The sequence below is a fragment of the Carassius gibelio genome, chromosome B1 (assembly GCF_023724105.1).
Source record: "Carassius gibelio isolate Cgi1373 ecotype wild population from Czech Republic chromosome B1, carGib1.2-hapl.c, whole genome shotgun sequence".
NCBI lineage: Eukaryota > Metazoa > Chordata > Actinopteri > Cypriniformes > Cyprinidae > Carassius > Carassius gibelio.
The window spans coordinates 34,078,949-34,104,287 of record NC_068396.1 but is presented as its reverse complement, the minus strand read 5'-3'; the positions used below and the strand labels follow the sequence as shown (position 1 = coordinate 34,104,287).

Here is a 25,339-nt window from a genome sequence, read left to right as displayed (position 1 = left end):
GAGGGTAGGACCAACCCGAGGTTGATGCAGGAGCTGTGCATGGCGACTGACCTCTCCCTTCTGGGTGACGGAAGTCACAACGCAGTCCTTTGGGTAGGCGATGTCCACTCTGGTGGTCCAGTAGTGCCGTTTCAGGTTCAGCCTGGTCTGTATGAGAGACATTGACAAAGTGCATTTTCTCGATGCTCCCATGTCCCAGGCTGTCCTGTGTGGCGACGCTGTCAGGGGCTGTGCCCAGTAGTTCCTGACAGAACAACAGCAGACTGAGGCCATACAGCACATCTTGCCACGACGTGATCCTCCGGTTGCCACCATTCCGTCGCAGGCAGTGCCTCAGCCTGCTCGTCGCCGAGGGCGCCCCCCTGCGTCCTCCACACCAGCTCCGCCCCGTGCTGAGAGTTCTTCGAGGCCGGCGAGTCGAGCCCCATGCAGGAGAGCGGCGCCCCCCCGTGTCACTCCTGGCTGCAAAGTCCTCGAGGAAGTCGACTAAGCGGCCCTGACATGGGCAACTCGGAGATGCGGAGAACTGCTCTTCAGGAGATGGCGAAGACAGCGCCACTCCTTCCCCCGGAGGAGGGCCGGGTGGAGAATCTTCTGGTTCTGTTCCGCCACGGCAACACCTCTCCACGCGTCTCTGGCCAGTTCCTCCGGGAACACGGGGAGTGTGGTTGCGATGACTCAGGATGCAGTGCCTTCTGGGCCTTCCGGCACGATTTCCCCATCGCTGCACCACTGCGGGTATGTCGACTGTCCCTTTGGTGCCACTTGTATGGTATCTGGGAGCGTGGCTTGCGCTGCCCAACCCATCACGCTGGCTCATCCGGACGGTCCGACTCGGCTATGCGATTCAGTTCGCCCGGCGACCCCCCAAATTCAATGGCGTGCTCGAGACTTCGGTGGCAGTCCAGGACGCCCCTGTCTTGCGCGAGGAGATTGCTGTCCTGCTGGCGAAGGATGCAATCGAGCCGGTCCCTCCAGCCGAGATGAGGACGGGGTTTTACAGCCCTTACTTCATCGTGCCCAAGAAAAGCGGTGGCCTACAACCTATCCTGGATCTGCGAGTCTTGAATCGGGCCCTACACAAGCTCCCGTTCAGGATGTTGACGCAGAAACGCATTATCAAATGCGTCCAGCCCCAGGACTGGTTTGCAGCGATCGACCTGAAAGACGCGTACTTTCATGTCTCTATCCTCCCTCGTCACAGACCGTTCCTGCGCTTTGCTTTCGAGGGTCAGGCATGGCAGTACAAGGTCCTCCCCTTTGGGCTCTCCCTGTCCCCCCGTGTCTTCACGAAGGTCGCGGAGGGCGCCCTTGCCCCACTCTGGGAAGTGGGCATCAGGATCCTCAACTATCTCGACGGCTGGCTCATTATGCCCCGGTCCCGAGAAGAGTTGTGCGATCACAGGGACTTCGTGCTTCGGCACCTCAGTCAGTTGGGGCTTCAGGTCAACCGGGAGAAGAGCAAGCTCTCCCCTGTGCAGAGAATCTCTTATCTCGGTATGTGAAGTGAAGTGACATTCAGCCAAGTATGGTGACCCATACTCAGAATTTGTGCTCTGCATTTAACCCATCCGAAATGCACACACACAGAGCAGTGAACACACACACACACCCGGAGCAGTGGGCAGCCATTTATGCAGCGGCGCCCGGGGAGCAGTTGGGGGTTCAATGCCTTGCTCAAGGGCACCTAAGTCGTGGTATTGAAGGTGGAGAGAGAGCTGTTCACCCACAATTCCTGCCGGCCTGAGGCTCGAACTCACAACCTTTCGATTGGGAGTCCTACCCTCTAACCATTAGGCCACGACTTCCCCATGGAGTTAGACTCGGTGAGTATGACGGCACGTCTCACCAGCGAGCGTGCCCAGTCAGTGCTGAACTGCCTGACTTCCCTCAGAGGCAGGACAGTGGTACCACTGAAACACTTTCAGAGGCTCCTGGGGCATATGGCATCCGCAGCCGCAGTCACGCCGCTCGGGTTGCTTCATATGAGACCACTTCAGCACTGGTTACACTCCCGAGTCCCGAGATGGGCATGGCGCCGCGGTACACATCGTGTCACCATCACACTGATGTGTCGCCGCCTATTCAGTCCCTGGTCGGACCTTGCTTTTCTACGGGCCGGCGTGCCCTTAGAACAAGTGTCCCGGCACGTTGTTGTCACAACAGATGCCTCCAACTCGGGCTGGGGCGCGACATGCAACGGGCAGGCAGCTTCAGGGTCCTGGACAGGACCTCGACTGCTTTGGCACATCAACTGCCTGAAGTTGCTGGCAGTGCATCTAGCTTTGCGACGGTTTCGTCCGCTAGTGCTGGACAAGCACGTGTTGGTCCGCACGGACAACACTGCGGCTGTTTCGTACATCAACCGACAGGGCGGTCTACGATCACGTCGCATGTCTCAACTCGCCCGCCATCTCCTCCTCTGTAGTCAGACGTGGCTCAAGCCGCTGCGCGCTGTCCACATCCCGGGGGAGCTCAATCGTGCAGCCGACGCGCTCTCACGACAGCTCACTTTCCCCGGGGAATGGCGACTCCATCCCCAGACGGTCCAGCTGATCTGGAGTCGATTGGGGGAAGCCAGGTAGACCTGTTTGCTTCCCGCGAGTCCTCCCACTGCCAGCTGTACTATTCCCTGTCCCAGGCCCCCCTGGGCACAGATGCACTGGCACACAGCTGGCCTCGGGCTTTACGCAAGTATGCGTTTCCCCCAGTGAGCCTGCTCGCACAGACTCTGTGCAAGGTCAGGGAGGACGAGGAACAGGTCCTGTTGGTTGCGCCTTACTGGCCCACCCGGACCTGGTTTTCGGAACTCATGCTCCTCGTGACAGCCCCTCCCTGGCGCATCCCCCTGAGGAGAGACCTTCTCTCTCAGGGGCTTGGCACCATTGGCACCCGCGTCCAGATCTCTGGAACCTCCACGTGTGGCTTCTAGACGGGACGCGGCAGACCTAAGTGATCTGCCCCCAGCGGTGGTAGACACTATCACTCAGGCTAGAGCCCCTTCTACGAGGCAGGCCTATGCTCTGAAGTGGAGTCTGTTCACGAATTAGTGTTCTTCTCACCGAGAAGACCCCCTGAGATGCCCGGTCAGAGTCGTGCTTTCTTTCCTGCAAGAAAGGCTGGAGCATGGGCTGTCACCCTCCACCCTAAAGGTGTATGTGGCTGCCATTGCAGCCCATCACGATGCAGTGGACGGCCGGTCCCTGGGGAGGCATGACCTGATCGTTAGGTTCCTGAGGGGTGCCAGAAGGTTACATCCTCCTAGGACACCCCTGATTCCCTCCTGGGACCTCTCTATTGTCCTGGCGGGACTTCAGAGGGGTCCCTTTGAGCCGCTGGATTCGGTCGAGCTGAAGTTCCTGTCTCTCAGGACAGCGCTCCTGATCGCGCTCACTTCCATCAAGAGGGTCGGGGACCTCCAAGCATTTTCGGTAAGTGAAGAGTGCCTTGTGTTCGGGCCGGCCTACTCTCACGTTGTCCTGAGACCCTGGCCTGGATACGTGCCCAAGGTTCCCACCACTCCCTTCCGAGACCAGGTGGTGAACCTGCAAGTGCTGCCCCTGGAGGAGGCAGATCCAGCCTTGTCGTTGCTGTGTCCCGTAAGAGCGCTTCGCATATACGTGGACCGCACCCAGAGCTTTATAAGCTCTGAGCAGCTCCTGGTCTGCTTTGGAGGTCAGCAGAAGGGGAAGGCTGTCTCTAAGCAGAGGTTGGCCCACTGGATAGTGGACGCCATCGCCTTGGCTTACCATTCCCAAGGCGAGCCGTGCCCCCTGGGGGTGAGGGCCCACTCCACACGGAGTGTGGCCTCCTCCTATGCGTTGGCGCACGGCGCCTCTCTGGCAGACATCTGTCGAGCTGCGGGCTGGGCGACACCTAACACCCTTGCGAGGTTTTACAACCTCCGTGTAGAGCCAGTTTCTTCCCGTGTGTTGGGTAACAGGTAATTGGCGGGAAGGGCTGGCTGGGTGTCTCGCTTGCTGCGCCATTCCCCCTAACACGGGGATGTGAGCGCCTTCTTCTCCCAGTAGAGTTCCCCGGTTGGCGTACCCTGGTCGATCATCCTCCAGCACCCTCGGCGTCAGACTTGGCGGAGCAGTCTGTCGCCAGGCCCAGTACTGGTGTTAGCATGCCCGGAGCCGGTCAGCCCCTGTACTGGGCTAGGTGTCCATATGGCTGGGTTCCCTACGGGTAATCCCATATGTGTATTCTTCCACGGTAAGGTTTCCCTCTTGGCAAACCCGTGTCTTCCCTTGACAGATCATTCTGTCAGTCTCTTCTGGCAGCCGTTCCATCCCTACTCCAAGGTAGGACATGCCTCAGAGACCCTTCCATATGTAGTACTGCCCCCTGGGTCAGTCCATATCGGTATATCCACATGTCACCTCCCTACGGGTAGGATGTGGTCTCCGTAGCGACCTTTTCCTAAAGGCTCGCTTCCCCATTGTCTTGCCAGCTGAAAGAACAAATAGGGAAGATTTGAAGCAATCTTTTCACTTTCACAAGGTTGAAATCCCTTCCATTTACTTTATATGGGCGGAACAGCAGCATGGCCTTCTCCAGCAGCGATGTACTCACCCTTTGGCCCCTTCGGTACCAAGGTCAGTGAATTTGCGCTGGGGCTTTGGGAAGGTTACGACCTTATGCGTAGCTTTTGTGGCACGCCAAGGCTTGTCAACAATTGCAGCGCCTCAGGGTTGTGACGAGGTTCAGGTTATGGCGTTTTCCATAGGACCCCATTTGTCGGTCGACATAAATCGTAGTGACCGACAGATAGGGAACGTCTCGATTACGTACGTAACCCTCGTTCCCTGATGGAGGGAACGGAGACGTTATGTCCCCATGCCACAACCTTGAACCATTCGCTGTTGCCGGGACACATTCTCGGCTCCTCAGCGTAAAACCTAATGAGTGGATGCACCTGTCGCCCTATTTATACCCGTTGGCACGGGGAGTGGCTCAGGTGTGTTAATCCACTTGCCAATTTCATTGGCGTTTTCTCTTAAAATCAGAGATGATTGGCCTCCCAAGTGAGACCCCATTTGTCGGTCGACATAACGTCTCCGTTCCCTCCATCAGGGAACGAGGGTTACGTACGTAACCGAGACGAACTAAGCTCTAACTTATTAATACATGTTTATAGAAAAGTGAATCTAGTATGAACTGGTACACAAACTATTTAGCAGCATTTATTTTCTCACATAATTATCTTAAAGTTTCAGAACTAACAGTTAATCCACATTTAAAAACCCTTTGAACACATCCTGTAATTCTTCCACAAACAGGGATGATCAGCAATATTCAGTAAAAAATCAATTCACTGACAGCTGTGTTTTGAAATGCTTTGCTGTAAATATAAATAAAGTATATTTCCCACCCATAAGACCAAACATTGCTTTTGTTAATGGAAAGAAAACACATTGTGCTATAGGGTTAACTCCTGATTATTATTAACAAAAGAACAAATTTACTGAAAAGAAAACTAAATGCTTATAAATCAAGCCTTAAATGGCATATGTATGAGTTGTTGAGAATTGAAAGAACACAAAGAGAGCAGAACTAACATTATACAAAGCATATACAAAACTGAACGTAAATATGACATCAGTGATTTGAATTGTATTGAATGTTTCATCGTAGCCAACAAAGCTGCAATTAATTATTTTCTGTCTTTATTTAAGTAATGGACATTCAACTTAATGTTGAATTTGCAGTCCGAGATTTGTGCAGTAAACAAAAAACTTTAGTACTTTCCATTCTAAGATAGCCAACAGTTTTTTTTTCTAAAGATATGTTTATTGGGAATATACATCAAATTATATAGTATGCAAAATTACCAAGAATATCAGATTATTCCTTTTTTTAATAGTTCACAAAAAAAAAAAAAAAAAAACACCCACCAACTACCACCACCCACACTTGGTATAATTGTCTAAAATGATTACGTTAAATTAAATAACAATAATTACAACAACAATAATAATTAATAAAAACAATAATGTCCAGAGATGAAGCAAGAATGTAAGAGAAAGTAAAAATAGACATAAAAATTAATTTCACTTAAATATACAAACAATCTATCTATCTATCTATCTATCTATCTATCTATCTATATATATATATATATATATATATATATATATATATATATATATATATATATAAACGCATACACACACAAACACACATGTACAAACACACACACACACACACACACACACACACACACACACACATACATATATATATTATATGTGTTTACTTGAATTGGCAAATGAAACTGAAAGCTAAAAAAGTATTTTAGTCGATCTGTTTGCTAAATTGGTTAATGTCACTTAACATAAGGTAACTAAACTCTTCTGGCTAAATTTAAAATTTTTAGATTTCAGTGTTTTTTTCAACTATATATTTTTCTCTATTAGGCAAAACCTAGTTTTCTAGGGTAACACTTTACAATAAGGTTTTATTTGTTAACATTGATGTATAAACTAACATTAACTATGAACAATACAGTTGATACAATATTTATTAAACTTTGTTAGTTAATAAAAGTACAGCTGTTTGTTGTTTGTTTTTGTTATTTCACTTCACAATGTATTAGCTAATGTTAACAAATAAAACTTTTGAATTTAACTTAAGAACAGCTAGTGCGAAGTTAAGAGATGTTTGTATACTCGAAAAAATAACTAATTTGTTTGTGATTATTGAAAAATCAAGACCTAAACTTGTGATGGTGATGACATCAGTAACCATGAAGTGTTGAAGGTACTTTCAAAAGTAATTTTAAATAATATTCTTAATATCATTAACACCATTTTTATCTTGGAAAAATTACATTTGGTTTTATAGGATTAAATTGAATTTATTACTTCCTTTTAATCAGTAGGGTTATAGCTCGACAGATTTATTTAATTTTTTTTAACAGCCAGCTTTCACATTACCTATTTCAACGCCCCCTACCTTTTGTTTCACCAAAGAGAAACCTTTTAGCATGTATCCCCCCCCCCCCTTTCAGCACGCCCCCATGGCACGCCCATTGCTCCAAGCTGCAGCTACCCCTACTAGTTTTTTAAATATATTTTTACAAACCCTGATTTCAACAATTATAGAACCGCACTGAATGCATAAACAGGAAAATCTAGTGAAATAAAACTATTTTAACCTCGTTACATGTAGAGTACCTCAAGGCTCAGTACTAGGGCCGTTACTTTTGATGCTTTACGTGTTACCCTTGGGAGATATCATCAGGAAGCACAGCGTTAGCTTTCAATGTTATTTTATTTTATTTTTATCTGTGTCTAGTCACTTGTTATCCTGTCTGTGGAAGATTCTGTCACCAAGATAAAATCCTTGGGTGTGTAAGCACACATAGCAAAAAAGCTCCTTCAGATTCTTATTCTGATTTTAAATCACTGCTCTTTCTGCCATTTGCCATTAAAATAGTGACAAGCCTTAGCCTTAATGACTGTCTGTAGTCTCCTGGGCATGCTGTCATCCAGGTTAATGCAAACCTGAACTTCAATTTTTGGTCCCGTACTTGTTTCAGTTTTACTGCTAGTCCACTGTATGAAGATTTTTTAGCTATAATTTGTCACAGTTTATTTTGCTATCCTCACTTACATAAATTAACTATAGTGTCTTGCACCCACTAGTAAAAAAAAATGTAAAAATGTATATCTGGTCTCTGAATAATTTTTGGTTTGACTGTATATCCTTCGGCTATTTTCACACCTAATTATGCCCATTAGAAAATATTTTACAAGCTTTTGCTCTATGGTTCATCATCTGTAATTTAATAGCAATAGAGCTGCTCCATTGCAGCGACTTAGTGTGACGTTTGTGTACCAGAGAAACACAAGGAGAGGGAGAGATCCAATTGCAGGTACGTTTTATTAACAAAAAGGGTAATCCAAAACAAACAGTCCAAGGAGACAAACAAAACAAAAGAGGGAACCGGAAGGAACGGAACGGGAACTCGGAGGACGAGATAGCAAGAGTAAGTCTCGGAAGACGAGAACATTGGTAACAAGAAGTGTAAGGACTCCATACAAACAACAGGGAAAGACAGGTATTTATAAGGAGACTAATGGCAATAGATTGGCTGCACCTGGTGCAATTAATTGGAGTGCAATTACTGTGAATACAGGACCAGACTAGAGGAAATAAAGTGCCTATGGTGAAGTGCCTAAGGAGAAGTGAGCTCACTAGTGGACACCCAGGAAAACAGAGACTGACAGCGTGACATTACCCCCTCCTCCAAGGAGCAGCTGCCAGATGCTCCACCTGAAACCAAGGGAAAACCAACAGATAAAGAAACTAGGAGGGAGGTGGAGCGTCGGAGGACTAGGGGGAGGGACGGAGGGCAAGAAAACATGATACACAGAGACAGGAGAATCAGGTAGAATGGGGAAACAGAGACAAACCAACCAGGTAGAATGGGGAAACATAGACAAAACAACCAGATAAAATGGGGAAATAGAAACAAGACAACCAGGTAAAATGGGGAAACAGAGACAAGAGAAGTGTAACACAAAACAAGGAGTCCAGGAGGGTGGTGGACCGGCGGAGGATCAGGGGGAGGGACGGAGGGCCAGGTACAAAGGAGGAAACAGACAGAAAAACAAAGGAAAACAAAAACATAAGTCCGTGAAGGACATCACGTGATGCCCACCAGGGCAGAGCAGAAGACCACCACAACCATGTGGTCAAGGCAGAAGCCCCCCAGGGTGGAGCAGAAGACCACAACATCCTTGTGGTTGAGGCCGGAGTCCCCCAGGGCGGAGCAGAAGACCACCACGTCCTTGTGGTCGATGCCGGAGTCCCTCAGGGCAGAGCAGAAGACCACCACAACCGTGTGGTCAGGGCGGAAGCCCCCCAGGGCGGAGCAGAAGACCACCACGTCCTTGTGGTCGATGCCGGAGTCCCCCAGGGCAGAGCAGAAGACCACCACGTCCTTGTGGTCGATGCCGGAGTCCCCCAGGGCGGAGCAGAAGACCACCACGTCCTCAGAAGACCACCACGTCCTTGTGGTCGATGCCGGAGTCCCCCAGGGTGGAGCAGAAGACCACCACGTCCTTGTGGTAGATGCCGGAGTCCACCAGGGCGGAGCAGAAGACCACCACGTCCTCAGAAGACCATCACGTCCTTGTGGTCGATGCCGGAGTCCCCCAGGGTGGAGCAGAAGAACACCACGTCCTTGTGGTTGATGCCGGAGTCCCCCAGGGTGGAGCAGAAGACCACCACATCCGTGTGGCCAGACCAACGGGAGGATGAAACTCTGGTAATCCTATGGTGTTTCTACTGGATTCCAGAAGATCGGTGCTGACTTGACTCTGCTCATGAAGATTATTGGTGACTTGCATTTATTCATGAAGATCCCCGGTGACTTGACTCAGTCCTTGAAGTTCCCCGGTGACTTGACTCAGTCCTTGAAGATCCCCGGTGACTTGACTCAGTCCTTGAAGATCCCCGGTGACTTGACTCAGTCCTTGAAAATCCCCAGTGACTTGACTCAGTCCTTGAAGATCACCAGTGACTTGACGTGACTCTGAATAGGTCAACGGTGACTAGCCTTTTCTCTGGAAAGTCCATGGTAGCTAATCCTGACTCTGGAAGGTCAAAGGTGACTAACCCTGACTCTGGAGGGTCAACCGGAACCTGACTCATCTCTGGAAAGTCAATGGGCACCTGACTCGACTCTGGAAGTTCAACCGGAATCTGACTTGATTCTGGGGAATCAACTGGAACGTGACTCTACTCTGGAAGGTCAACAGGAACTAGCCCTGACTCTGGAATGTCAACAGTGACTAACCCTGACTCTGGAAGGTCGACGGTGACTAACCCTGACTCTGGAGGGTCCATGAGCACCTGACTCGACTCTGGAGGGTCAACCAGAACCTGATTCAACTCTGGAAAGTCAATGGACACCTGACTCGACTCTGGAAGGTCAACAGGAATCTGACTTGATTCTGGGGAATCAACTGGAAAGTGACTCGACTCTGGACGGTCAACAGGAGCCTGACTCGACTCTGGACAGTCAACTGGAATTTGGCTTGACTCTGGAAGATCGGCAGGAACTAGCCCTGACTCTGGAAGGTCAACGGTAACTAATCCTGACTCTGGAAGGTCGACGGTGACTAACCCTGACTCTGGAGGGTCCGTGAACACCTGACTCGACTCTGGAGGGTCAACCGGAACCTGACTCAACTCTGGAAAGTAAATGGGCACATGACTCGACTCTGGAAGGTCAATAGGAGCCTGACTCGACTCTGGAAGGTCAATAGGAGCCTGACTCGACTCTGGACAGTCAACTGGAATTTGACTCGACTCTGGAAGGTCAACAGGAACTAGCCCTGACTCTGGAGTGCCAACGGTAATTAACCCTGACTCTGGAAGGTTGACGGTGTCTAACCCTGACTCTGGAGGGTCCATGAACACCTGACTCGACTCTGGAGAGTCAACTGGAAACTGACTCAACTCAGGAAGGTCAACGGGCACCTGACTCGACTCTGGAAGGTCAACAGGAATATGACTTAACTCAGGAAAGTCCACTGTAACTGGCGGCCATCTTGTGCTTTGGTGCTGGCTAACGCATCTTGGGCGTTGGCGCTGAGCTGGCGGCCGTCTTGCACTGTGGCGCTGGACTGGTGGCCACTTTGTGCTGTGGCGCTGGACTGGTGGCCACTTTGTGCTGTGGCGCTATGCTGGCGTCCATCTTGCCTCCTGGCGCTGGGTTGGCAGCCATCTTGTGCGTTGGCACTGAGCTGGCGGCCATCCTGCACTGTGGCACTGAAATGGCGGCCATCTTGCGCTGTAATGTGGGGTTGGCTTCCATCTGTGCTGGGTTGGCGGCCATGTTGCCTCATGGCATTGAGTTGACGGCCATCCTGTGCTGTGGTGTGGGGCTGATTTCCATTTTGCCTCGTGGTGCTGGGTTGGCGGTCATGCTACGCAGCGGCGCTGGGTTGGCGGACATTTTGTGCAGTGGCACAGAACTGGCGGCCATCTTGCATAGTGCCGCTGGCTCAGTCGCTTTGTGCTTCCTCTTCCCTCTCTGTCTACAATGGGGAAACGGAGGCTCCCATCTGAACCCCGGGTCAATGGGAGGCCACAGTGCAAATCGCTGCCAGACCTCCTCTCGACTACACATTCTGGAGCGACCTCCCCTCGTTCCATGGAACACAACTAGGCGAGTACCCTCAAATCCATTCCTCTCCCATTTGATGGGTGGGGAGGAAATTGGAGCAGACATACCACTGGATCTCTAGGATGGAGTCCTTCTGTGACGTTCGTGCACCAGAGAAACACAAGGACAGGGAGAGATCCAATTGCAGGTACGATTTATTAACAAAAAGGGTAATCCAAAACAAACAGTCAAAGGAGATAAACAAAACAAAAGAGGGAACCGGAAGGAACGGAACGGGAACTCGGAGGACGAGATAGCAAGGGTGAGTCTCGGGATATGAGAACATTGGTAGCACGAAGGGTAAGGACTCCATACAAACAACAGGGAAAGATAGGTATTTATAAGGAGACTAATGACAGTAGATATCCTGCACCTGGTGCAATCAATTGGAGTGCAATAACTGTGAAGACAGGACCAGACTAGAGGAATTATAGTGCCTATGGTGAAGTGCCTAAGGAGAAGTGAGCTCACTAGTGGACACCCAGGAAAACAGAGACTGACAGTGTGACACTTAGTAATGCAATGATGTGCATTGATGTAATAATGAAGGGAACCACTTACTATAAATATCTTGTAATATTTTTTTACAAATAGTAGAATATAAGATTCCAAAGCCACTCATAATGCAGAAACACTATAGCAAGCAAAACACGAGCAACATGTGTATGTATTTGTTCTGTTGCAGAACAAGCGGGACAGAAGTAACATACTGCCTAGCACATTACACGGTGACCTTGATCTCATCTCAAGTACAACATGTTACTGAATCATCATCCTTGTTGATCCTGGAACAACATTCCAATCAACAAATCAGAATTGAAATATAACTTTTCAGGAAATATATGTTTTAGGCTTAAATCAGGGTTAGGTGCTTCTACACCCTTGTTAATTAGCTATCATTTCCCACTGATTTTAGGAATAAATTATGGGTAGGGTTAGGTTTTGGGGTGGGGATTGGGTTAAGTCTATATTTTTAAACAATAATGTTGATCCAGGAAATGTCTGACTTGGCAAAATCACGGTGATCCGCATTACACAGCCTGCTAGATTCACTTTCTCCAGAAAGTAATGTATGATTGAAAAGAAATCCAGTTTACAGTGTATGCCCCTATAAATTGTCTTTTTTTTTACGATTTAGTTTTAATCCAAATGCGTATGCTAATGAGTGAACATCAAAGATCAAACGTGCACGCTCTCTTTCTCTCTTTCTACTTTTAAGTAACGTTAGTTTTGTTTTACTTGTTTTTGACATATCTGACTGAAGTTCAAACTTTCCAGTGATGAACTGTATATTCACTCGACAAGTTGCACATCTCTGCCACTGCACGCTCAATCCACTCAGAGTGCCTCATCAGCTTTGGCCTAATGGTTAGAGACTTGGACTAGTTACTGAAAGGCCGCTGGTTTGAGTTTTGGTGCTGGCAGGAGTTGTAAGTGGGAGGGAGTGAATTAACAACACTCTCTTCCACCCTCAATTAACCATGGCTGAAGTGCCCTTGAGCAAGGCACTGAACCCCAGTTGCTCCCCGGTGCGCTGGATCTATAGCTGCCCACTGCTCCAGGTGTGTGTTCACGGTGTGTTCACTTCCCACTGCTGTGTGTGTGCACTTGGATGGGTTAAATGCAGAGCACCAGTTCCGAGTAAGGACTACCATACTTGGCAAATGTCACGACTTTCACTTTCAGCTCACGCACATCAGCTTTACAGGTATTAGCACTGAATGTTTAACATTATATTCATTGCATAGATATCCTACGTACAACACTCAAAAAAATTTACTTTCACCTTTGCTAATTTTACTTAATCCGTTCTCGTTATGATTACTTAAAAAAATTATTTAACAATGTGAACTTGATTTAATCTAGTTCATTCAACAAAAAAGTGTGTATTGTCAGCTTTACTTAAAAATTATTTGTTCAGCCAACATAACATTTTTGCGTAAAAGTAACAAATTAATGAAACCAACACAGACTTGCATCTCATTGGCTGAGGATTTCTGCAGTGTATTATGGGTAATTGTTATTCTGTCACCCTCTTGGAGAAGTGTAGCACCATTAGATAGGTAGATGAGTAATACAATTTATAGCAATTAAGTTGTTCTAATAAGTTTTAAAACAAAACAAACAAAGAAACAAACGGTTTGAAATGTTGCTTTGTATTTTAAATATGTTTGAGATATGCTTGATAAGCCGTAATTATAGAAAGGTATGAATGAAAAGTAATATTAATCAGCTGCTCATGATCCTAATGCAAGGGGGTGGCGTTCCTAAAATGGCATTATTCAAATTTTATGTCACCATTATTTAACATTTTCAGGTACAATTAACTCATTTGTTGTTTGTTGACTCTATTAAGGTTTGTTAAGTTTACTTAAACTTATTTTGTAAAATGAACTTAATTATTAAAAACATTGTCCAAAACATTGCAAATTAGTTGGGCTGACACTATTAAATTAAGCTTTACCCAACCATAGTAAATAAGTTGAATCAACCTTAATAAATTAAGTTGATCCAACGTAAGTACATTAAATTGGAGTAACAGAGTTGCATAATGCTGAAATAAAGCAAATTAATCATGTGGAAATCCTTTCCATGATTTTTTTTATGTTCGTTCAAAGAGTTATTTTTTTGAGTGAACCTTAATCTCTAATAAGTCCATTCTGCTGTCTGTTCTGTTGTCTGTGTTTCTTTGTCTGAATATGGAACTTGTCACATATTGCGTGGTATCAGTGTTTGGGATCGGTGCAAAAGTACAAGTACAGCATGTTACGCCCCGGTCTAGGTCAGGACCACAACATAAATGACACCACAATGAATAGCTGTTCAAATAATGTTTTATTCACTTAGTTGATCTGTGGATCAATATAATGTGGTATCAGTTTTGTGGAGTACAAACAATTACAAAATAAATCAACACATTTTCAGTTGCTTATAAACATCTAAATGGCTAAAGTGTAATCTCACTGTAATCAGCACAAACTGGGCAATGATAATATGTGAGCAGCATGTATTGTACATGATTGTGATTTTGCGAAAGAAAATGCTTATGCGTGGTTAGTGAAAAAGTGCTGAAGAGTAGAGTCTGTGCTTCTGTTTCTTATGTTTTACAGTATTTTGCTGTTTTTTTTCCTTGACTTAAAGGCAACAAACTGTAGAAAATAGCTGTTTACTGGCAACAGTGCAGACAAAGGCAACTGCCAAATAAGGCTAGATGTATATTTATTCAACAATATTCCTGTGCACAATTTAAGGCTGCAGTTGTTCAGTTTGTGGATACTTGGCATTGGATATCTGAATATGTCATAGTAAAAAAAAAAGGGAAATGCAGGCTGAGGCTCTTAAGATTTTTGTTCAGACAAATATAAAATGAAAAAAGTCAATAGAAATAAAGAATAAAGAAAAAAACTTTTATTTAATTTCATTGAAACTGATTTTATTAATTAGTGACATAACAGATAATATGAAAACAGCCAGAAGAGATATTGTGTAGAGCAGAACATTTAGCACTATTACATCTACAGTAAAATAAATGTTTCACAAAAAGTTTCTAAATTGGTTTCCCATTCATTGGGACATTACACTAGACAGTATGTTTCTATAAAACTAATATTCAATTCAAATGCAAAGTAACATGCATATAGTAATAGAATTGTAGTTTTCATTCTCTAGGATACTGCAGTATGTGGAATGCATTAGTTGTGTTTAAAATTTGTTGAAATTGATTATTGATTGCCTGCAACCTTTATTGGTGGGAAGGGAAAATGTAACTGCAGTTTAATTTCCTTTAAAATAGCATGTATGTATATTTACATTGCTAATACAATTCCATCCCAAGGAGCCAATGTTAATCATCCCAAGGGTCTCATAAAGATATTCTAGAGTGCTGAATAGTACTGGAAAATGTCTAGTCATCTAAATACTTTTTTGCTGTTTCTGCTGCTGTTTCCACTGCAGAAAAAGCTGCTGCAGCTCCTCTGGCCCCTGCAGCAACAACTTCTCCTGCTGCTGCTAGTCCTCTCTTTCCAGCTTCTGCTAGCATCTGCTCCTTCCTAATCTTCTCTTGGGCTGCTTTATACATGGCATTAGTGTAGGGATTCATTGCATTAAATTTCACCATCTTTTCTATCATTTTTAGCAGTTCTATGACCTGATCTCGATCATCTCTGTTCTCATTGTTGAATGAGTGATATCTACCATAGCAGGACTGAATTAACTGTTGTAGATATTTGCTTTTGCTGATATATTCCTCTACAGGTTTACCCTTCAGTGCATCAGCATGAGTGAACAGAACAATGGTGTACTTTAGAGCATCATTTCCAAAGTTCTCCTGAATCCATCTCACTGCATTTTTCTCCTCCTCTGTGAATTTCACACCCAGTCTTATAACCAGCAGAAACGCATGAGGACCAGGAGCAGACATATAGATACACTCCTCTATTAAAATCTTAAGGGTTTTTTGACTGACTAAAGTGTCAAACAGGCCAGGACAGTCAGTCACTGATACCGTTTGACCACTCACATTTGCTTCTTGTTTCTTACAGATCATTGAAGCAGACATCAGAGAATCTTTCACTGTAAACGCTTCTCTGTTCAGGATGGTGTTTCCTGCTGCGCTCTTTCCTGATCCAGTTTTACCCAGAAGAACGATCCTCAGATCTTCTATAATGTAAAAGTGTTTTTGTTGGAATAATATTACTTTTTTGTAGTATACATATTATATACATATATGCAATTCCATATGCTGAAATAATCAAACATTCTCTAGCATGAAACTATAATTTATATATTATTAATATAAATATACACATGCAACATTTTATAGCCTCAAAACTAACATTGATTTTGACTGCTGTCATGGTGGGATTAAGTTATTAATTTCAGAACAGCCAAAATTCAGTTCAGTATCACAGACCTCTGATTGCATCAAACAACTGAACAACTCTCATTGGTCTGTCTTGGAAGGCTTGTATATGATCACAAAAGAAAATGACTAAAAGTCCAAACTTCATAAACCAGTACACATGGGGAAAAAAACAGATTGTTCACTGCTACACAGAGGAAACCTCCAATCTTTTGGAAAATTTGTTGACGTTTACTAATACAATGATATATATTTGATCAATGATACATTTCAAATTTGTTAGCAGTACACATAAATAATATTATATTACTGAATATATATCATTATACCTTTTACAGTTTTAGCTCACCTGCAAATGTATCTGCCATTTCTCAGTCTGTCCTTTATTTCAGTCTCCACAAACAAACAAAATACCTGAAAAAAACAGAAGGACAGTTGTTAGATGAGGTTATTGTAAAGGCTTGGCAGACTTTTACATGATCAATAAACATTTTTTTTAATAATATGTGTAATTATTTATTAGTGTACATGTTTTGCCTTACCTGTGTTGTGGTAAATATAAAATTGATTTTGTGGACAAGAAAATGCCAAAGGCCAGACAGCAGAATCTAGCGCTGATAAAGCAAAGTGAAACTATCTTGTGTCATTTTGGAGCTATTCAGCTGAATAGGCAAACATGGTTTGTGATTGGACAGGTTAACATTGTGCCACAGCAGAATTTATGAATTTTATGAATATTATTTCTGAGTATTGTGTAATTTTATTGTACTGAATATTATTTCTGAATATTGTGTAGATTTATTTTAACCACTTTTAAAAATAATTTTAGTATTTAATATTCACACCAAAGTGCAATAGAAAATAAAAAAATATGATTACCCCACCTCATCAGACATTCCTGTCTGTGTGAGACTTTCTCATAATCAAGAATGCCTGCTGAGAATTAATGATGCCGAATCAGTAGAAAAGAATATGTTTTTATGTTTGACTTAAAAAAAATGTATACATTAAATGTGAAGTAAAAAAATTGTATAGCCTTAGCACATTTAAAAGAGCCAATTAATAATTATTATTAAAAACAAAATCCAATTAATTCTAGCACGAAATCTACATTTACTATGAGTAAAAAAAATGATTGTGTTATTTGTTGATAATGTAGGTAATGACGGATCTAAGCTCTAACTTATTAATACATGTATATAGAAAAGTGCATCTAACACTAGTGTGAACTGGTACACAAACTATTTAGCAGCATTTATTTTCTCACATTATTCTCTTAAAGCTTCAGAACTAACAGTTAATCCACATTTAAAAACCCTTTGAACACATCCTGTAATTCTTCCACAAGGGATGGTCAGCAATATTCAGTAAAAAAATCAATTCACTGACAGCTGTGTTTTGAAATGCTTTGCTGTAAATTTAAATAAAGTATATTTCCCACCCATAAGACCAAACATTGCTTTTGTTAATGGAAAGAAAACACATTGTGCTATAGGGTTAACTCCTGATTATTATTAACAAAAGAACAAATTTACTGAAAAGAAAACTAAATGCTTATAAATCAAGCCTTAAATGGCATATGTATGAGTTGTTGAGAATTGAAAGAACACAAAGAGAGCAGAACTAACATTATACAAAGCATATACAAAACTGAACGTAAATATGACATCAGTGATTTGAATTGTATTGAATGTTTCATTGTAGCCACCAAAGCTGCCATTAATTATTTTCTTTCTTTAAGTAAAGGACATTACAGCACTTCCAATTGTTAATTCCATCAATACATTGGCATTTGAGGCTATGGGTTTGTGGTTACTTGTAACAGAGCTGGCAAAACCTGAGTCAATATGTATTATAATGCATTATTTTTGCATTGGTTGTGCTTGTGGGAGCATATACAAATTGTACAGGTGCGGGGACTAAGCTAGAACTCCAATATTGTTGATATTGTAATGCAAAACTTGTTGAATTTGCAATCCGAGATTTGTGCAGTAAACAAAACTTCAGTACTTTCCATTCTAAGATAGCCAACAGTTTTTTTTCTAAAGATATGTTTATTGGGAATATACATCAAATTCTATAGTATGCAAAATTTCCAAGAATATCAGATTATTCCTTTACATTGGTTCATTTAGCTGACACTTTTATCCAAAGCGACTTACAATTGCTATATATGTCAGAGGTCACACGCCTCTGGAGCAACTAGGGGTTAAGTGTCTTGCTCAGGGACACATTGGTGTCTCACAGTGGATTCGAACCCGGGTCTCTCACACCTAAGGTGAGTGTCTTATTGTGACGGGTGGTGAAAGGACAGTCTGGAAGCAAATGCAAGTTTACTGATTTAATGAGAAGATATAGTGTTGGTACATAAACAAACAATGACGATGAGACAGCGATACTCAGAGGGGATGGGGAAGCGGTGAGAAGTCCAGCTGATGGTGGAGAGATGGTGAGTAATCCGGATGATGACGGCGTGAGGCAGCAGGAGAGGATGGCATAGGAACTGCGGGGAACAGAGCCGAAGGTAAGTGTCCGTGGCTGAGTGATCGTACGGAGAGTGGATGAGGTTCTGGGGAAACACAGACATCCAAACGCAAACAACACTGAGAGCCAGACGAACAGGGTAAACACATCTACATAGAACAACGATCTCACAAACACAAGACGTGAGACAAGCCATTATATAGTGGATGAGTAATGAGTGGCAACTGTTGCTGATACAATTAACGGAGATGCCCACAACTAATCAGTGCAGACGCGGAACACACAGAATTCACCACAAAGTGTAAACATCCCGAGATCAAGGTTTACCAACCGTGACACTTATCCACTGTGCTAACACCACCCTTTTTTTTAATAGTTCGCAAAAAAAAAAAAAAAAAAAAAGAAAAAAAAAAAAAACACCAACTGGATTGTATTCACCGACAATGTTTTCTAGAAGTATTCCTGAGCCCATGTTGTGATTTTCATTACAGTAGCATTCCTGTATGTGATGCAGTGCTGTCTTGGGGAAGTTGTGGCCTAGTGGTTAGAGAATTTGACTCCTACCACTAGGGTTTTGGGTTCAAATCTCGGGCCGGCAATAACACGACTTAGGTGCCCTTAAGCAAGGCATCGAACTCCCAACTGCTTCCCGGGCGCCGCAGCATAAATGGCTGCCTACTGCTCCGGGTGTGTGTCCACTTTGGCTGGGTTAAATGCAGAGCACGAATTCTGAGTATTGGTCACCATACTTGGCTGAATGTCACTTTCACTTCATTAAGTGCCCGAAGATCAAGGGCATCCTGTATTATTTTCCGGCCTTGACCCTTAAGCATAGAGATTGTTCCAGATTCTCTGAATCTTTGGATGATATTATGCACAGTAGATGATTTTATACAGATAACATAAATATTTTCTCTGAGAAACTCCTTTCTGATATTGCTCCAGTATTTTTCGCTGCAGCATTGGGGGAACTGGTGATCCTCTGCCCATCTCACTTTCAAATTTTGATATGTTATCTATATTCTATTGTGAATAAAATATAAGTTTATGAGATATGTGTCCCAATATTTTTGAAATCGGGTTTCTAAGGAGACTTGGGAAATATAGGTTAGTCTTCACTTAGTTCCAACAATAGAGCCTATAGCACTTTAGTGTTGCACAAGGTCATTTATTTAATCCCAAGGAATGAATTAACAAATGAAATACAGAATGCAATAGATGACAGCATCTTCAAAATATGTAGATGTAGATGTGGATGTATTCAATATTCCTGTGGACAATTTAAGGCTGCAGTTGTTCAGTTTGTGGATACTTGGCATTGGATATTTGAATTTGTCATAGTAAAATAAGGGAGATGCAGGCTGATGCTCTTAAGATTTTTGTTCAGACAAATATAAAATGAAAAAAGTCAATAGAAATAAAGAATAAAGAAAAAACTTTTAATTTCATTGACATTGATTTTATTAATTAGTGACATAACAGATAATATGAAAACAGCCAGAAGAGATATTGTGTAGAGCAGAACATTTAGCACTATTACATCTACAGTAAAATAAATGTTTCACAAAAAGTTGTTAAATTGGTTTCCCAATTCATTGGGACATTACACTAGACAGTATGTTTCTATAAAACTAATATTCAATTGAAATGCAAAGTAACATGCATATAGTAATAGAATTGTAGTTTTCATTCTCTAGGATACTGCAGTATGTGGAATGCATTAGTTGTGTTTAAAATTTATTGAAATTGATTATTGAATGCCTGCAACCCTTATTGGTGGGAAGGGAAAATTTAACTGCAGTTTAATTTCCTTTAAAATGGCATATATGTATATTTACATTGCTAATACAATTCCATCCTAAGGAGCCAATGTTAATCATCCCAAGGGTCTCATAAAGATATTCTAGAGTGCTGAATAGTACACTGTAAAACCCGACAAGTTAACTCAACTCAAATCGTTTGAGTAAACTGATTGCCTTGACTGTAATACCCGACAAGTAAACTTTACTCAAACGGTTTGAGTAAACAGATATCCTTAAGTTATGTTAACTCAAACCGTTTGAGGAAACCGATTGCCTTAAACCATTTAAGTTGAAAAAACTAACAGTTATGAGTACTCTGAACTTAATTCAGTTGAGTTCCCTGAAAGAAGATATACATTGCAATTAAGTGATTAAGTGATTAATTGAGCTTTAGTGATGAACACCTGCTGTTAACAAACAGAATCACTGAAGAAAAGAGAGAAAGGAACAACAGCTGACTTCAGACACAGACTTACTCAAACCTGACAAGTTATGTTAACTCAAACCGTTTGAGGAAACTGATTGCCTTAAACCGTTTAAGTTGAAAAAACTAACAGTTATGAGTACTCTTTACTTAATTCAGTTGAGTTCACTGAAAGATGTACATTGCAATTAAGTAATTAAGTGATTAACTAAGTGCTGATTGAGAATTAGTGATGAACAGCTGCTGTTAACAAACAGAATCACTGAAGAAAAGAGAAACACAAGAACTACTACAACTGACTTCAGACACAGACTTAGATGAAATCAACTGAAATAAAATACATGAAATCTCTCAAGATCTGATTAAACAACCCCACAAACAGCATCACCAGCTCCACTTATTAATAACCAGACTGACTTTATTTCTGTCAGACGTCTACAGAAGATCTTATTGAGAATGAACTAAGGTTTAGATGTTGATTTATTGTTTCATTTGAAGTAACCATGTTAGAGATCAGTGTTTGCTTTAGTTGGGCTCTTGACCCTTGATTTCTGTCTTAGTCTTTTCTCTGGCTGTTATAACCGTGTGTTTCAAAAACACATTTGTTATAACTCGAAAGCCCAGAAGAAATGCCATCAGGTGTTAACCTGTACTTAGGTGTAGGTTGTTATACTTTACAAAGGTGATGGTAATTATTCATTATTATTCACAGTTATTGATCCATGCGGAGTCTAATCTCTGATGTGTAATTAGTAGAAGTGGACCTAGTAAAAATGACACTAAGAGCCAGTGATTCTGTAATATTCAATTAATATTAAAATGACTTCATAAACATTTTGTACATAGACTTTTGTCTTCTATGCCAGTAACTGGTCAAACACAGACATCAATAATCAGAATATGAACCTCTACAATGGTGACAAAAAAACATGCTGCAATGCATGCTGGGTACTATTGTAGAACAAAACTCTACAATAAAAATCCATGGCGCCCAGCATGCTCTGCAGGATTTTTTTTTTTTTTTTATGGTCACCATTGTTGAGGTTCATATTCTGATTATTGATGTCTGTGTGTGACTAATTGACACCATAGAAGTCCACACTGTTTGGAAAGTCTTTGTATTAATGGATTATCACAGAACCACTGGGTCTTAGGATCACTTTTCCTGTAATCAATCAAATTACATAACACTTATTTCATCAGAGATTAGACTTCTTATGAATCAATAATTGATGATTATCACCAATATAAAGTATAACAACCTACATCTAGGTACAGGTTAACACCTGATGGCTTTTCTTCTGGGCTTTTGAGTTACAACAAATGTGTCTCAGAAACACATGGTTATAACAGCCAGAGAAAAGACTAAGACAGAAGTCAAGGGTCAAGAGCCCAACTAAAGCAAACACTGATCTCTAACATGGTTACTTCAAATGAAACAATAAATCAACATCTAAACCTTAGTTCATTCTCAATAAGATCTTCTGTAGACGTCTGACAGAAATAAAGTCAGTCTGGTTATTAATAAGTGGAGCTGGTGATGCTGTTTGTGGGGTTGTTTAATCAGATCTTGAGAGATTTCATGTATTTTATTTCAGTTGATTTCATCTAAGTCTGTGTCTGAAGTCAGTTGTAGTAGTTCTTGTGTTTCTCTTTTCTTCAGTGATTCTGTTTGTTAACAGCAGCTGTTCATCACTAATTCTCAATCAGCACTTAGTTAATCACTTAATTACTTAAATGCAAAGTTTTAAAACTTACATGGTTTAAATCAAGGCAATCTGTTTACTCAAACGGTTTGAGTTAAGTTAACTTGTCGGGGTTTACAGTGTACTGGAAAATGTCTAGTCATCTAAATACTTTTTTGCTGTTTCTGCTGCTGTTTCCACTGCAGAAAAAGCTGCTGCAGCTCCTCTGGCCCCTGCAGCAACAACTTCTCCTGCTGCTGCTAGTCCTCTCTTTCCAGCTTCTGCTAGTATCTGCTCCTTCCTAATCTTCTCTTGGGCTGCTTTATACATGGCATTAGTGTAGGGATTCATTGCATTAAATTTCACCATCTTTTCTATCATTTTTAGCAGTTCTATGACCTGATCTCGATCATCTCTGTTCTCATTGTTGAATGAGTGATATCTACCATAGCATGACTGAATTAACTGTTGTAGATCTTTGCTTTTGCTGATATATTCCTCTACAGGTTTACCCTTCAGTGCATCAGCATGAGTGAACAGAACAATTGTGTACTTTAGAGCATCATTTCCAAAGTTCTCCTGAATCCATCTCACTGCATTTTTCTCCTCCTCTGTGAATTTCACACCCAGTCTTATAACCAGTAGGAACGCATGAGGACCAGGAGCAGACATATAGATACACTCCTCTATTAAAATCTTAAGGGTTTTTTGACTGACTAAAGTGTCAAACAGGCCAGGACAGTCAGTCACTGATACCGTTTGACCACTCACATTTGCTTCTTGTTTCTTACAGATCATTGAAGCAGACATCAGAGAATCTTTCACTGTAAACGCTTCTCTGTTCAGGATGGTGTTTCCTGCTGCGCTCTTTCCTGATCCAGTTTTACTGATCTTCTATAATGTAAAAGTGTTTTTGTTGGAATAATATTACTTTTTTGTAGTATACATATTATATACATATATGCAATTCCATATGCTGAAATAATCAAACATTCTCTAGCATGAAACTATAATTTATATATTATTAATATAAATATACACATTCAACATTTTATAGCATCAAAACTAACATTGATTTTGACTGCTGTCATGGTGGGATTAAGTTATTAATTTCAGAACAGCCAAAATTCAGTTCAGTATCACAGACCTCTGATTGCATCAAACAACTGAACAACACTCATTGGTCTGTCTTGGAAGGCTTGTATATGATCACAAAAGAAAATGACTAAAAGTCCAAACTTCATAAACCAGTACACATGGGGAAAAAAACAGATTGTTCACTGCTACACAGAGGAAACCTCCAATCTTTTGGAAAATTTGTTGACGTTTACTAATACAATGATATATATTTGATCAATGATACATTTCATATTTGTTAGCAGTACACATAAATAATATTATATTACTGAATATATATCATTATACCTTTTACAGTTTTAGCTCACCTGCAAATGTATCTGCCATTTTTCAGTCTGTCTTTTATTTCAGTCTCCTCAAACAAACAAAATACCTGAAAAAAACAGAAGAACAGTTGTTAGATGAGGTTATTGTAAAGGCTTGGCAGACATTTACGTGATCAATAAACATTTTTTTTAATAATATGTAATTATTTATTAGTTTACATGTTTTGCCTTACCTGTGTTGTGTTAAATATAAAATTGATTTTGTGGACAAGAAAATGCCAAAGACCAGACAGCAGAGTCTAGCGCTGATAAAGCAAAGTGAAACTATCTTGTGTCATTTTGGAGCTATTCAGCTGAATAGGCAAACATGGTTTGTGATTGGACAGGTTAACATTGTGCCACAGCAGAATTTATGAATTTTATGAATATTATTTCTGAGTATTGTGTAATTTTATTGTACTGAATATTATTTCTGAATATTGTGTACATTTATTTTAACCACTTTTAAAAATAATTTTAGTATTTAATATTCACACCTAAGTGCAATAGAAAATAAAAAATGATGATTACCCCACCTCATCAGACATTCCTGTCTGTGTGAGACTTTCTCATAATCAAGAATGCCTGCTGAGAATTAATGATGCCGAATCAGTAGAAAATAATATGTTTTTATGTTTGACGTAAAAAAAGTTATACATTAAATGTGAAGTAAAAAATTGTATAGCCTTAGCACATTTAAAAGAGCCAATTAATAATTATTATTAAAAACAAAATCCAATTAATTCTAGCACGAAATCTACATTTACTATGAGTAAAAAAAAATGATTGTGTGATTTGTTGATAATGTAGGTAATGACGGATCTAAGCTCTAACTTATTAATACATGTATATAGAAAAGTGAATCTAATATTAGTGTGAACTGGTACACAAACTATTTAGCAGCATTTATTTTCTCACATTATTCTCTTAAAGTTTCAGAACTAACAGTTAATCCACATTTAAAAACCCTTTGAACACATCCTGTAATTGTTCCACAAGGGATGGTCAGCAATATTCAGTAAAAAAATCAATTCACTGACAGCTGTGTTTTGAAATGCTTTGCTGTAAATATAAATAAAGTATATTTCCCACCCATAAGACCAAACATTGCTTTTGTTAATGGAAAGAAAACACATTGTGCTATAGGGTTAACTCCTGATTATTATTAACAAAAGAACAAATTTACTGAAAAGAAAACTAAATGCTTATAAATCAAGCCTTAAATGGCATATGTATGAGTTGTTGAGGATTGAAAGAACACAAAGAAAGCAGCATTAACATTATACAAAGCATATACAAAACTGAACCTAGGCATGGCAAGGCAAGGCAAGTTTACTTATATAGCACATTTCGTACACAATGGTAATTTAAAGTGCTTTACATAAATGAAAGTCCAATAATAATGAAGAAAAGAATAAAACAAGGTTTATATTCAGTGAGCATATCTGCAATATAT

General features: G+C 41.5%; 1 protein-coding gene and 1 pseudogene across 1 annotated transcript in view; both read right to left on the bottom strand.

Annotated features, from left to right (window-relative positions):
- Window positions 1–15,863, bottom strand: part of LOC127948398 (GTPase IMAP family member 8-like) — a gene marked incomplete at its 5' end in the record, with an annotated part of 70,302 nt that extends 54,439 nt beyond the window's left edge. Inside the window, 2 exon segments of the mRNA XM_052544833.1 lie at window positions 15,106–15,217; window positions 15,219–15,863. Coding sequence (XP_052400793.1) covers window positions 15,106–15,217; window positions 15,219–15,863 — 757 coding nt within the window.
- Window positions 15,864–22,605: 6,742 nt separating this feature from the next.
- LOC127948397 (GTPase IMAP family member 8-like) overlaps window positions 22,606–25,339 on the bottom strand; it is a 29,958-nt pseudogene continuing 27,224 nt past the window's right edge.